General features: G+C 42.1%; 1 protein-coding gene across 1 annotated transcript; it reads left to right on the forward strand.

Moving 5' to 3' along the window:
• Positions 1–10,056: 10,056 nt before the first annotated feature.
• LOC131230798 (pentatricopeptide repeat-containing protein At5g15340, mitochondrial) lies at positions 10,057–12,957 on the forward strand. The gene has a single exon (XM_058226790.1). It carries the CDS (start codon positions 10,134–10,136, stop codon positions 12,105–12,107), a length of 1,974 nt encoding a protein of 657 aa, XP_058082773.1. The 5' UTR covers positions 10,057–10,133; the 3' UTR covers positions 12,108–12,957.
• The last annotated feature ends 1,619 nt before the right edge of the window (positions 12,958–14,576 follow it).

Here is a 14,576-nt window from a genome sequence, read left to right on the forward strand (position 1 = left end):
AGATCCTGGTACTCCAATCAATGTACTTCTTCCTTAGTTATGGACCATTCATTTCATCTTCTACCACCCTTTTGAAGATAATAGATTTGACAGAGTGGATGGTCAGTGTGGTTTCCCTACCGCGTCCTACAAATTGCTTGATCCTTTTTTTTTTTTGGTTAGCTTGTTAGTTCACCCACTGTCGGTTCACACTTTACAAATTGCTTGATCTGATCAGTGTGGTTTTGTCCAACACTTGCACTGACGGATACCCAGAGTATCAAGTAAAGCCCTATTTAGATGGTGTGAGGTCTTGTTTTGTGGACGAAGGCAAAATCATCCTTCCTCATTTCTGTTAACGGCATTACTTGATTCTGTCGCTTAAACCAACCATGGTGGCATGCAAATGTACGGTGAAAGAGCTGCATTTATTTATAATACCAAAAATCGGGGGGCTTACTTACAATAATAGCAAAAAGTGAGTGGTTATGTGCTAAAGGTAAGCTGTCTATCCATTTCCAACTCATCATGTTTGTGAGACATCCAAACCTTCCAATAGGTTAGCCCCAGATCACATTAGTCAAAACTCAGCCTCATCTAACTCGTCAGGTTGACCACATCATAGAAAACAATGTCTAGCCTCTGATAAATTAGAGGTACAAATATGGTCCACCTGATGAGTGAATGTGGTCAATAAAGACAATGATGGACTGATCTAAATATGGTATGAATACTTCATCAAGTTCATGAATACGACCAAAGCATTGGTGAGACTGAATGACATGACAAGGAACCCGTAGTTCCTGTGTCTTATCCCGGATGCCGTCTTCTCTCACTCTCACCTAGTGGTACTCGGACTGTAAGGCCCCGCTTGTTAAATCTGAAGTCTAAAGCCTGAATCTGAAATCTGAAGCTGAATCTGAAATCTGAAGCCTGAATCTGAAATATGAAGTCAAAAAACTTGTTTGGTAATTATGGCTGAAGTCTGAAAATTAAGTACTGAATTTGAAACAATCTGTTTGTTAACAAACATATGAATTGTCTGAAATAGGTTGATTTGACACATTTGCCCCTATCCCCTATTTGGAAATATTTTACATTATAAAGAAATTATTTTTATTAAATGAAAATAAAATTATTCTATTTAATTTAAATAAACTATAAAATACTTAATAGAAAATTAAAATATCATTAATCATGAATACATATTACAAATTAATGATTTGTACGTATAAGTGTGGTGGATTTTTTTGGGATAGGAGATATAAAATGATATGTAAAAAATAAATGAACTTAGATGGATGAAACACATACATCATGGGGCCTCACAGCACTGACCATCACCCACCAGGCTGCTGGCTGGGAGAGTAGCCAATCCGTTGATACGTGGGTATGTGTCGTGCGAAGACACTCCTTGAAGTCCGCCTTGTATGAAGGTTTCAAAGGAAATCAAAGTTACATGGGCCCTACAATAATGCATTTATTATATCCGCACCGTTCATAAATTTTTCAAGATTATTTTAGAGCATTGTTTAAAAAATGAATCATATCCAAAACTCAAATGGACCACACCAAAAATAGCAGTGGGATAATGATTTTCACCATTAAAAAATTTGTAGGGCCCACTATAACGTTTATTTTCCATCTAATGTATTCATAAGGTCAAAAACATCGGGATGAAGAGGAAAAACAAATTTCATATTATTCCAAAACTTCTATGACCCCAAAAGGGTTTCAATGGTACACGTTCAATTCCCTACTGCCTTTTGCATTGTGGTTCAGTTTATCTTTATATATGTCTTATTTTTCAGCTCAAGTCTTACAACCAGCTCGCAAAATGGATGGACAGTTTGGATATAACAAATACATCATGATGGGATCTATAGAACTTGCTTAATACACCAGCCAATCCGCTTCTAATCCCGTCCGTGACTTGGACGGGGATTCCTCGCCGAAGGCTTTCGCATAAAGTTCCTGCGCTGGGAACTTAGGTGAGGCCTACCGTGATGTTTGTGAGAAATCCACTCCATTCATTTGTTTTGTGAGTTCATTTTAGGACATAAGGGGAAAAATGAACCGTATTAGATACTCAGGTGGGACAAAAATGTGAGTATTGAACGTCAACAGTTGAAATATTTGTGTGGCCACAGAAGCTTTGAATCAGGATAATATTTTTGTTTCATTTCATCACAGTATGAATGACATTATAAACGGTATAGATGGCATATAAACATCACTGTCTACCCGGGAACATTTCAATGACAGAAATTTCCCTGTACACATTTTCCTTTATTGCGGCCCAATTGAGTCTTGGATCCTTCTCAAATTTTCTCCAAAGTCCTAAAATGATCTCAAAAAATGGATGAACAGGGTGGATTTCTCACAAACATCACGATAGGCCCCACCTAAGTTTCCAGCGCAGTCACTTCCCGCGAAAGCCTCTGGCAGGAAATCCGCGTCCCCTGACTCACTCCTTGGGTGGTGCTCTGTTAGCCCCTTCATGATGTATGTGTTTCATCCATTCCGTTCATTCATGTTTACAGATCATTCTAATGCTTTATCCCAAAAATTAGAGGATATAAATCTCAGGTGGACCACACCATAGGAAAACAATAATGATTGGATATACATCTTTAAAATCCTCCTAAGGCCCACTGTACTGTTTATTTGACATCCAATCTTTTTACTAGGTCATACAGGCCCAGATGAAGGGAGAAAACAAAGATCAGCTTGATCCAAAACTTTTATAGCCCCCTAAAGGTTTTTAATGGTTGAAACTCATTCAACACTATTTCCTGTAATGTGGCCCACTTGAGATTTTGATATACCTAATTTTTTGTCACATACCATGAAATGATCTGAAAAAAAATATGGATGGTATGGATGAAACACATACATCATGGTAAGGCCCACAGAGCACTGACCACCAGCCATTGGCCGGTGGCTGTGGGAGTAGCCAATCCATTCCCGTCTTGTGTCCAGCACGAGCACGAGGACGCGGATTGCGTACTACCCCCACCCGTCCCTAGCTCCGAACGGGCAGTTCTATGGGTGGGTCCACTGTGATGTATCTGTACATCCAAACCGTCAATCCTTTTTCTCAGATTATTTTAAGGCATGTACACAAAAATGAGGCACATCCAACGCTCAAATAGACCACACCAAAAATAGCAGCGGGATAATGATTTTCACTATTAAAAAATTCACAGGTCCACTGTGATGTTTTTTTTACCATCCAACCTATTCATTAGGTCATGTAAACGTGGATGAAGTGAAGCACAAATATCAGCTTGATTTGAAACTTCACCAGCTCTTAAGAAATTTTTAACGGTGGACGTTCAATCCCCGCCTTATGGTCCAATTTATCATTGGACCTGCTTCTTTTATTGGATCACACCTTAAATTATCTGAAAAAGTTGATGGATGGTGTGGATCAAACACATAAATCATGGTGGAGCATAAAGAAGTTTTCCCAGTTAAAGGTTGATTTTTTATTGCGCAAATAATTTAAAAGAAAAAATTTCCTTAGTAACTTGAAAAGGGGTATTTTTGGAAGCAAAAAATTTTTGTTTAATGAAGAATCACGGAGCGCATTCCGCGTTCACCATTAAGCCAGACTCCTATTACTGAAAGAATTCAGTGAAAAACCACTTACCGCTTTCCGTTTTCCGTGTTAACAATGCATTAACAAACACCACTAAACATGAAAAATTTTCTCCATTCCGCGTTAAGCGCAAAATTTTAGCGTTAACAAACATGGCCTAAGTCTGTAAGTCAATCCTGAAAAGGTAACTTGCACACTTAAGTTGATTGAATAGATTACTGATGTGAGGTAAATGATACTTCTTCTTCGTGATTACCTGGTTTGACTTCTGGTAATCAATATACAAGCGTCTCTGCATGTCCTTATTCTTAACAAAAAGAATTGGTGCAACCCATGGGAAAACACTGGGGGTGAATAAAACCCTTATTCAGCAGCTCATGGATATACTTTTTAAGCTCCTCCATCTCGCATAGAGCCATCCGGTACTAGGGCAAGGATATCTGTGCGGCTCCCAGCACCAGATCAATACAAAAATCACCATATTGGTTGGGAGATAATCTGGGTTTATCTTGGAATACTTCGTACAAGTGCACAACTACTATTTGTGTATGAGGAATCGAAGGTGCCAGTCTAGCCTTGCCAGTAGCATATGAAACGCATGCCCTAGCTAGTTCTTCATGGTCATTCTCTACTCTTAGAGCCGTGCCTATGACTTCCCGTATATTGCAGAAAGTCTACCTAGCACAACTTTATCTTGACTCCTGGTCGTAGCCCGTACTTAAACTTCCTAATCTTGCACCTCTCGTTTTCAACTGCCGACAGGACATGCAATGATGACTTGGTAAAACGTGTCTCATACTGCGAGACAGACATGCTTCCCTGCTCTAGCTTGAAAAACCAAGACACCTTTTGGTCTCGGTACTATTCAGGAAAGTAACTATGGTAAAACTGCACCAAAAACTCTGCCCAGGTCCAGTGGTAACCAGCAAGCCTTACCCTCTTGACGGAGTCCTACCAATTATTGACATCTCCCTCCAGTGTGAAGGGCAAGAGCCACCATCTGTGCATCGGAGCATGCAAGGGGCTTCATCAGCTTGACCATGCGCTAAAGCCAATGCTCTCAGCTTGGACCGGATCAGGTGATCCCGCAAAGATCAGAGGCCACAAAGTTTAGCCGAAGATAACCTGGTACAAAAAAGTTTGGAGGTGATCATTATTCAAATGTAACTTAAAAAGTTTATCCGAAGATAACCTGGCACAAAAAAGCAGTCCAAAATGCAGGCCAATTGACTCATCGGGCAGGCCATTTTTACAGTCGACCGTCACCTATCCATCATTCTTGCACCGTGTGGCCTCCGTGATGAGTGAATCAGCCTGATTTCATGCAAGTTGATCTTCATGTTGGGGAGAATGCTACTGAGGTTCATCAAAGCACATACAAATGGATCAAAATTTCTAAAACTTACACTCAGTGATTACAGAACATACAACGGTTAAAAAAAAAAAAGAAAAAAAGAAGAAGATAGATTTGTCAAAAGGACAACAACACATAATGTGTCAGGCCCCACAGGACTTCGTTTGCAGCGGGTTTTATAGACCTTGGGACTGCCACAATGCCTACCTCATGAGGGCTATTCTCCACACTAGATGCCACTGCACTGTTGTTTTGGAGTTTTACAGCATCCAAACGTATGAGAGGCTTCAACCCTAGCAACAATAACACATAAACACAGAGGTATATCTTCTTCTGCTTCTTCATCTTCTTATTCATTTTTTATTTCCGTTTTGGGCCCCTACACAGCAGTTGAAGATGATCCACAACTCTCCCTGCATTGAGATTTTTTTAAAATCAGAGCCGTTACCTGAAATCTCATTCCAGCAATCTGAAACATGACATTTTCTCTAGTCGGATTGCAGTATACCCTTCCAAACGCACCCTGTAATCTGATTACTGCTGGATTTATGCTGCGGAATCACGCAGATATGGATTCGATTCGAACAACCTCGAATCTCACCCTTGCTACACCCTTTGATAACACTAGAACCCTTTTAGAAACCCTTGGAACTTCTTTAGAAAGCCTAAGCATTATTTAGAAAAGTCCTAAGGACCCTTATTTATAGTTTAGGAAACTGCACTTACGCACATCTCTGAAACCGCCTCAAATTTACGCAGTCTGCGCAGAATCCGCGCACCATATGCGTAACCTTCGACTGGTCGAACTTGTCCCTTGACTGATCGAAGACCTCGAGATTTTCAGAAACATTGTTGCTGGACTTCGAGTCGAACAGGCTTCGACCAGTCAAAGAGACCTTCGACTAGTCGAGTCAGTCCCTCGACTGGTCGAGCAGCACGGTGAACAAGATTTAAGATATCTGTTTTACAACAATCTCCACCATGTCTTCAATCTTTAATCGTATAGTTTCTTGATCTCTTCTCTTATCTCTGCATTACATCATAACTTCTCGTGCACACTCCGTCCTCCTTTTACGTCATTGTCAAGCCCAAAGAAGTTGCACAGAACTTGAACTTCTCTACATGAACGATCTAAGTGAACATATCTACTGAATTTAAATTCACATGCCCAACCACCTTTGCTCCCGTTTTTTCAAAAGTAAAGACGTAGTCTTCTTACCATCTCACCGCTATCCAATATTGCTTGCCGGGGTATTTGCTCACAACACTGATAGCCTGTGAAATAAACAGTCTAATACAGACCATGGCATGCACTGCCAACCGCATTCGAATAAGGCTCATGAGATATATGCTGCTTTTCCTCATCTATTTTGGGACATATCCTGAGGAAAACTTGAAGAGAGACATGTAGAGAACGCTCACGGCTTTGCATGGTCCATCGCATACTTGAATAATACATACCTAAGGTATTCTTCCTGAGATAACCAAATTTTACTCCTCTTTCAGTGTTAATGTCGAAAACCATCTTTGCAGCCCCCTGATCCTTCATCTTGAATGTCCCACTTAACCGAGTCTTTAGTACATTGATTTCAGACACGTCATGATTGACAATCTATATGTCATTAACATACAATACCTGACTCACCATGAAGGAATCAAACCACTACGTAGGCAACAAGTCGTACCACGACCTCCTGCAAATTTTTTTCTCAGCCCCTTTAACTTCGAATCGCTCTGGTTGCTTCATGTAGATCTGATCTTTCAATTTTCCTTGCAGAAGTGCAGACTCCACATCCATCCTTCCAGCTCGAGATCACATTAGACAACCAGCGCCAATCACGGATCTAATAGATACCTGTTATACCATCGGCGCAAATATCTCTAAGAAGCCGATCCCTTCTCTTTAAGCATAAACCTTCGCTACCAACCTCACTCTGTATCTATGTCGTATCCTTCTGAAGATTCACTTGCATCCAACTGCTATTCCGGCCCACTGGAAGCTCCACCAGCTCCCATGTGTCGATCTGGTACAGCGAGTCTATCACATCGCCCATAGTCATCTTCCACTTCTCAGCACCAGGCTCACCTAGAGCCATCTGAATAGAAGACGGATCCCCTGCGATATTGGAGTTGTCCATGTACCTCACCGATATCCTGCGATTATGCTGTATGATTCTTCTCACAGGTAGTTGCTCCACCTGCTCTGTATCCCTGTCTGCGCGTCTCAACTTTCCTGCCCCGCCTGCTCATGTGGCCATGCCCATCATGTCACACACGTGCAGAGGTGGAACCTGCTACAGCCACTGTAGCTCCTCCTTTTAAAGTGCTCCCGATCAACCTGTAAATATTATCGAGTCGTTGCGCTTTTCATGATTACCCTGTGCCCCCTTAAATACTTTAAGGACACCATCAATACTTGTGAACCTGCACCCTATAGCCTCAAGTGCACCGAGAGAAATCGGGCTCTTCTTCATGTCAGGAACATGCCTCACCCCAATTAGGGTACGATCTGTCCCATCAAACATCTTGACAAGTACCGTACCAACAATCACAACATTACAGGCACTGTCATTGCCCATAAATACTTGTTCACCATCGCACTCCCTATATCTGGTGAACCAACTCCGATGAGGAGTCATGTGAAAGGATGCCCCTGTGTCTAGAATCCACTCGCCCTTACGATCATCGTATGAGCGTTTGATCGTAGACACACAAAATATCACCATCATATCCACTCGATCCATCTGACATAGCAACATTGGCCTCCGTATATGAAGCCTCATATTTCTCTCTCATAGATTTTGGATTTGTACAATCATTTTTCACATGTCCTTCCATCTCATAGTTCTAGTACTTTACCTTTCCTTTACCGTTGCCCTTGAATTTGGATCTAGAACTTGAAGAACTTGTACCTTGTTTAGAATTCTAACCCTTTGTAAGCAGTGCATCAGAAGATATCCCCATGTCGCCGTTTAGCTTTCTCATGGCCTTTCCTTGAAGGGTCGAGATAATGGTGTTGACACTCAGGGTTTTATTCGTGGTGCACATTGTATACTTGAATGACTCATACGACGTCGGAAGAGAATTCAACAACATACATGCATGTTCTTCATCTTTCATCACTTCCTCTATATCCAGCAATTTGCAAACAAATTTATTAAAGTTACTGATGTGAGCCTCTAAATCTCTATCCTGTACCATCTTAAAGTTATACCATTGTCACTTCAAGTGTATGCGATTTACAGAGGATTTTTTCGCATAGATATCCTCCAACTTCGCCTATAATTTAGTCGCAGTTTTCTCCCTCATAACATTTTAGAGAACCTTATCTGTAAGACATAAATGGATCAATGATAAGGCCTTCTTATTAAGAGTATTCCAATCATCATCAGTCATAGTACACTTTCGCTCCTTAAGAGCACTATTTTCGTCTTGTTTGATGAAGGAATTGATCATCTTGATCTTTCATAACTCAAAGTTATTTTTCAGTGAGTACTTCTTAATATCATACCTAGTGCTTACCATTATTATTATTCAGATCTGTGCCCTAACCTGACTCTAATACCACTTGTTGGAATTTGTGTTGCGGAATCACACAGATATGGATCCAATTCGAACAACCTTGAATCTCACCCTTGCTACACCCTTTGATAACCCTAGAACCCTTTTAGAAACCCTTGAAACCCCTTTAGAAAGCTTTAGCATTACTTAGAAAAGCCCTAGGGACCCCTATTTATAGTTTAGGAAACTCCACTTACGCACCTTTTTGAAACCACCTCAAAATTACGCAGTCTGCGCAGAATCCGCGCACTATCTATGTAGCCTTTGATTGGTTGAGCCTGGGCTTCGATTGGCTGAGCCTGTCCCTCGACTGGTCGAAGACCTCGGGATTTTCAGAAACATTGTTGCTGGACTTCGAGTCAAACAGGCTTCCGACCAGTCGAAGGAACCTTCGACTAGTCGAGCCAGTCCCTCGACTGGTCGAGCAGCGCGGTAAACAAGATTTAAGACATCTGTTTTATAACAATTGCTGTAATCAAATTCTCACTTAAAAACTTTGTATGGGGATGCTTTTCTACTAAAGGCTCGGATTTCACCATGTAACACAAAAGGTCCGGGGGAGGGTTTTTGCAGGGTACTTTATGCTGGCAGATTTACACCCTCAAGGTCGTTTGGCACCGTGCATTTGAGGAGATTTCAAATCTCTCAATATGTTTAGCACCATAAAGTAATTGGCATTTTCAAATTCAGGGGATTTCAAATCCCATCAGAAATTAGGTTTGAAATCAGGGGTGGAAGCTTGGATTACATATAAAATTCGTTAAACAATTGCATGTGTAACATGTGCGTCCCTAAGCTACTAATCTATTGGGCACATGGCCCATTGATGATATCTAAGAATAATTAGATTATCAACTATATAATTACTTTAATAAGATAATTTGGGCTGTCCAAACATTGTCCATGTAAATCAATGGTTTAAAATCATTGGCTAGTTACTCGGCTGTGATCCTGTGCTTGAAGCCCATCTGAGACTTATAATTTCATTGTTTCGAACAAAATATATATTTCAATTGGCTTATTACAACTATTATATCAAACATTACATATCGTACACTAACTAGAGATATTAAAGTTGATTTGGTAATTAAATTCAAAACCACTGTAAACATATTATGCACAATTACTTTTGGGCATATGGAGATTCTGAATCCAGGTGCCAAACACAACATGAGAATTCCAAATTTAGGGGTTCCGAATCCAGGGATTCCAAATCCACGTTCCCAAACAAGCCCTTATATTCATCTCAACGGTTCATGTTCTTAATATTCAATATTGTAGAAGATTAGAGCCGAGTAGTTGTGGCCCTTACCAGGGGCCCACCTTACAATATATATTCTATATCCATTCTGTTAATATGATTTGCCAGAACATTTTAGAGCATGACCTAGAAAAAAGTGAAGCAGATCCAAATCTATATCACTCGGTCCTTACTGTGTGCCCACCTTGAAACGTTACTGGGCCGCGCCAATGTTTTTAATGTGATTCCCACGAGGACGAATGAAAAAAAACAAAAAAAAAAAACGTACCAGTCTTATACAAAAAAAATAACGCCGCATAGAGTTCCATGCTCCGCTGCCTATTAGGTTGAAACAGAATGAAAGCATGTGGAGAAACTGAGAGAGAGGGAGGGAGATGAGATGGCCCGATCACAGTCGTATCTCTTCTTCTTCAACCAAATCCGTATTCTCTGATTACAGATGTACGGTGAGGAAATGCGGTCGTGCAGGCTGCCTACAGGAGGGCCAACAGATCCACGCCCTCCTTGTCAAGAATGGTATAGCCTCATCTCCATCAGCCTTTATTCACAACGCCCTCCTTTATATGTACGCTGCCTGTGCGTCCGTCTCAGCCGCTCGCCAGGCGTTCCAACAAATCCCCCACACCCACAGGGACATTGTCGATTGGACCACCCTCATGTCCTGTTACGCTCGTAACTCCCTCCCCGCGCAAGCCCTCGATCTCTTCCTTACCATGATGCAACAACAACAGCAAGAACAAGGAAACAAAGGAGAAGAAGGGCCATATTCGTCTTCGGTGCGCCCTGACGAGGTCACCATGGTCTGCCTCTTCAGCGCGTGCGCCCAGCTGAGGGACCCCATCGCTGGGGCCCAAGCTCACCTCTTCATCATCAAGACGGGGCTGCCCTTCACGCTCACCTCACGCAATGCCGCCATGGACATGTACGCCAAGTGCAGCTGCATTTCCGATGCTCGTCAGATGCTCGAAGAGATGACCGACCCGACCATCGTCTCTTGGACCATAATCCTTTATGGCACCCTGACCATTGAGGGCGTGAACAGCGCTAGGCAAGTGTTCGATGGAATGCGTGAGAAGAACGAGGTTGCTTGGACAGTGATGATAACAGGCTACGTTGAGGCTGGCCTCCCAAGGGAAGCCATGTCATTGCTGGCCCAGATGATCTTCTCCTACAACAGCAGTTTTTTGACCCTCAACCACGTCACCCTCTGCTCCCTTCTGTCAGCTTGCTCCCAGTCGGGAGACCTAACTATTGGCAGATGGATCCATGCCCATGCGGTGAAGATGATGGAGGAGGAAAGGCACCCCCTTCTCATGGTGGGCACAGCTCTGGTCAATATGTATTGCAAATGCGGAAGGTTAGACCGTGCAGTCATTGTATTCAACAAAATGCCCCAAAGAAATGTCGTCGCTTGGAACGCAATGATGAGTGGGCTGGCGATGCACGGGCAAGGCCATGCTGCGTTAAGTCTCTTTTCTCAGATGGCTGTGGAAGCCCAGCCAGATGACATCACCCTTGTGGCTGTTCTGAGTGCCTGCAGTCACTCAGGCCTGGTGGATCAAGGCCGGCAATACTTTTCTGACCTATGGTCAGTTTACGCTATAGTGCCTAAAGTTGAGCATTATGCTTGTATGGTTGATCTCTTAGGAAGGGCAGGGCAGCTGGAGGAAGCCGAGGCTTTGATTAGGGAGATGCCTATCCGTCCTAACGAGGTAGTTTTAGGTTCCCTCCTTGGCTCCTGCAGCCTTCATGGGAAACTTGAGCTGGGCGAGCGCTTGCTACGTGAGCTGGTGCAGATGGACCCCCTCAACACCCAATACCACATGCTGCTCTCAAACATGTATGCATCTGCTGGAAGGCAGGACAAGGCCTATGCTCTCAGAAAGATGCTTAAGAGTAGAGGAATACGAAAAGTGCCGGGCATGAGCTTTATCCATGTAGGTGGACAAGTTCACAGGTTCACTGCAGGGGACAAGATGCACCCTCAAACTCAAGATGTTTATTCTATGCTGGACGAGATAACCAGACGGTTGAGGCTGGCTGGCTATGTGCCCAACAATTGCTCACAAATCTTTCATTTTAATCTGATGGATGGCAGCATGGATGAGCAAGAGGAAGTGGAGCAATCGCTCTTCACTCACAGTGAGAGGCTGGCCATCTCATTTGGCCTTGTAAGTACAAAGGATGGTGTTCCACTCCACATCTTTAAGAACCTCCGCATATGCCGAGACTGCCACACTGCCATTAAACTTATTTCTGATATTTTTAATCGGGAGATCACTGTTAGAGACCGCAATCGTTTCCACTCCTTCAAAAAGGGTTCCTGTTCTTGTTCTGATTACTGGTGATTGGAGTCACCAAGAGGAAATAATTTTACATGTAGCCGCCTGCCTGCTTTTCTTCATAGCTTGCTGATGGCGGTAGCAATTGCACCAGCAAGTCCCAGCCCATGTACAGTGGGGTTCATGTCAGGTGGGCAGCCAGTTCCACAAACGTGTGCCGAGCAAGCCTACATCAGTCACGACCGAGGTAGAACAACTCCAAAATTGTTCACTCCAATCGATTGCTCGTGATACGATGGCCATTCAGTCTGCATACAACTCTGGGCTAAAGAGAGGCCGACTGCCATTTAATTCCAGCAAATTCTCATGTTGGTGATTTTCAGAATGCAACTCACGCAATGGACGTGCAGCTGACATGCATCCATTTGAAATTTGGATGGTCCAAACTACGATGCACATATCATACGTGCAGCTGACTTACATTCTTGCCACATGTTTGCGATGATGATAGTTTCCATGTGCAGTTGCATAGGCATTCCACTGATACACTGATACACTGGAATAATGCGTCGAACATGAAGGCCAAGCTGATTGCCTGCGACCCCAGTTACTGCAGTCGGAGGCTCCACCGTAGTGTTTTCGAGAAATCCACCCCGTCCAGCCGTTTTCCCAGCTCTTGTTAGGACATGAGCCCAAAACTGAGGCAGATCCAATATTCAAGTGCGCCAGAAAATAGTGGGGATTAAATGCCCATCGTTGAAACATTTGTGGGGCCACATAAGTTTTGGATAGGCTAATATTTTTGTATTTTCAGTTCATGAATGACGTTATGAAACGGTATGGATGGCATATAAACATCACGGTGGACCAGGAAAGCATCAATGGTAGATATTTCTCTACCCATCTTTTCCCGTCATATGGCCCACCTGAGTTTTGGATATGCATCATTTTTGGGCTCATGTCATAATATGAGTGGGCAATGCGGATGGATAGAGTGGATTTCTCACAAACATCACAGTGGGTCCCACTTAGCTTTTCAACAGGCATCAGGCAATCCGCATCGAACAATGGGAGGAAAGGACGGCATCAATAGGTTTCTGTATGGGGCCAACCTGAACTTGATATGAAGTTTATTTTGCTATTAACTGTCCAGATGATGTGACTCATATGATGAAAAGAGTGGATTCACCCTAGGTATTTCACAAGCTGCCTATATAGAAGTGGTGCAGGCACACTTCCTGCACGTGTGCACTGCACATTCTGCAGTTTCCTAAGTAGTTTATTTTAGGTTAAAATACAGTAAAAAAAACTAATCTTTGTCAGATAATCAACTTATCTTCCCTGAAATTTTTTTAGCGCTTCCTATTAGTGAACTAAACAATACCAAAATACCCATCCTCTTAAAACCTAGTCTATAGTTCTGTTCACCGACCAAACCGACTCCAGCACCCCTTTTGCACCAGGCATGGCACGCTTAAGCTGTTTGGGACCATAACGCTGTATATGTGAAATCCACTCCTTGCGATAGCTCTTTACAAACAGAAGATCAGCCCCATAAAAAATCAAGGTGGGCGACACCTGCTAGAACAGTTTGAAACTGCAACTAAGACATTTAAGCTCCCGCGTTGTGGCCCGCCTGACTTTTTGAACCATGCTGATTTTTGCACAGGGCCTACATATCGGTGAGTCACGCTTGGTGAATGGATTTGATGAAATATAGACATTATGGTGGCACCACAAACAAACCAATGGTTGACGTCCCATCTCCATTGTTCACTGTGACATGGCTCACGATGTTGTGAATCAGGCTGTTTATACTCAGCCTATGACAGCTAAATCAAACAATTCAGAATACTTATTATAGATGAACTTCAAAGGGGGGGGGGGTTAGAGCTGTTTTTGTAGGAGTATTAAATGCTAAAGTTTCATTAAAAGCAATCATACAAAGTAAGTCTCATCAAAGTAAGCATTGAATATTAGTGGCACAAAAAAGTAACTCACTCTAAGTGGAAGAGTCCAATAATGACATGAGGATTCCGACAATATTTCTTATATAAGAATTAAGTGACATGAAGACTTTAGTGAACTTTTCTATGGATGGCTAAAATAGTAAAAGATGTGTGTAATTTTTTATACACGTGCTCTAATATCATGGACTACACTTATATGAATAATTAATAAAATTTACACAATTAACTATTAAAATCTCTCACATTGTTGTGTCTTATATAAAGCCATTGCTTTTCCAAATCTATAAAAGTAGCATGCAAATAAAAGTTCTAAAACTTCGCTAATAACAATTAATTTATAAAGCTATCCTTATCCCTTGTACTTATGTATGTTTATTAATTTTCACTTCTTAACTTAGTCACTCTACTTTCTGTCCAAACATGTTGCTCCAAGTTTGGAGCCATTAGTTTGGCTTAGTTTCACTACTATCTAGTGTATCACTGCAACATGTACTTAGAAGTAGATTAAATATCCATGACCAAGTTGTTGAACCCTAGATTATCTAGTCCTTGATACATCTCTAAT

The sequence above is a fragment of the Magnolia sinica genome, chromosome 2 (genome assembly GCF_029962835.1).
Source record: "Magnolia sinica isolate HGM2019 chromosome 2, MsV1, whole genome shotgun sequence".
NCBI lineage: Eukaryota > Viridiplantae > Streptophyta > Magnoliopsida > Magnoliales > Magnoliaceae > Magnolia > Magnolia sinica.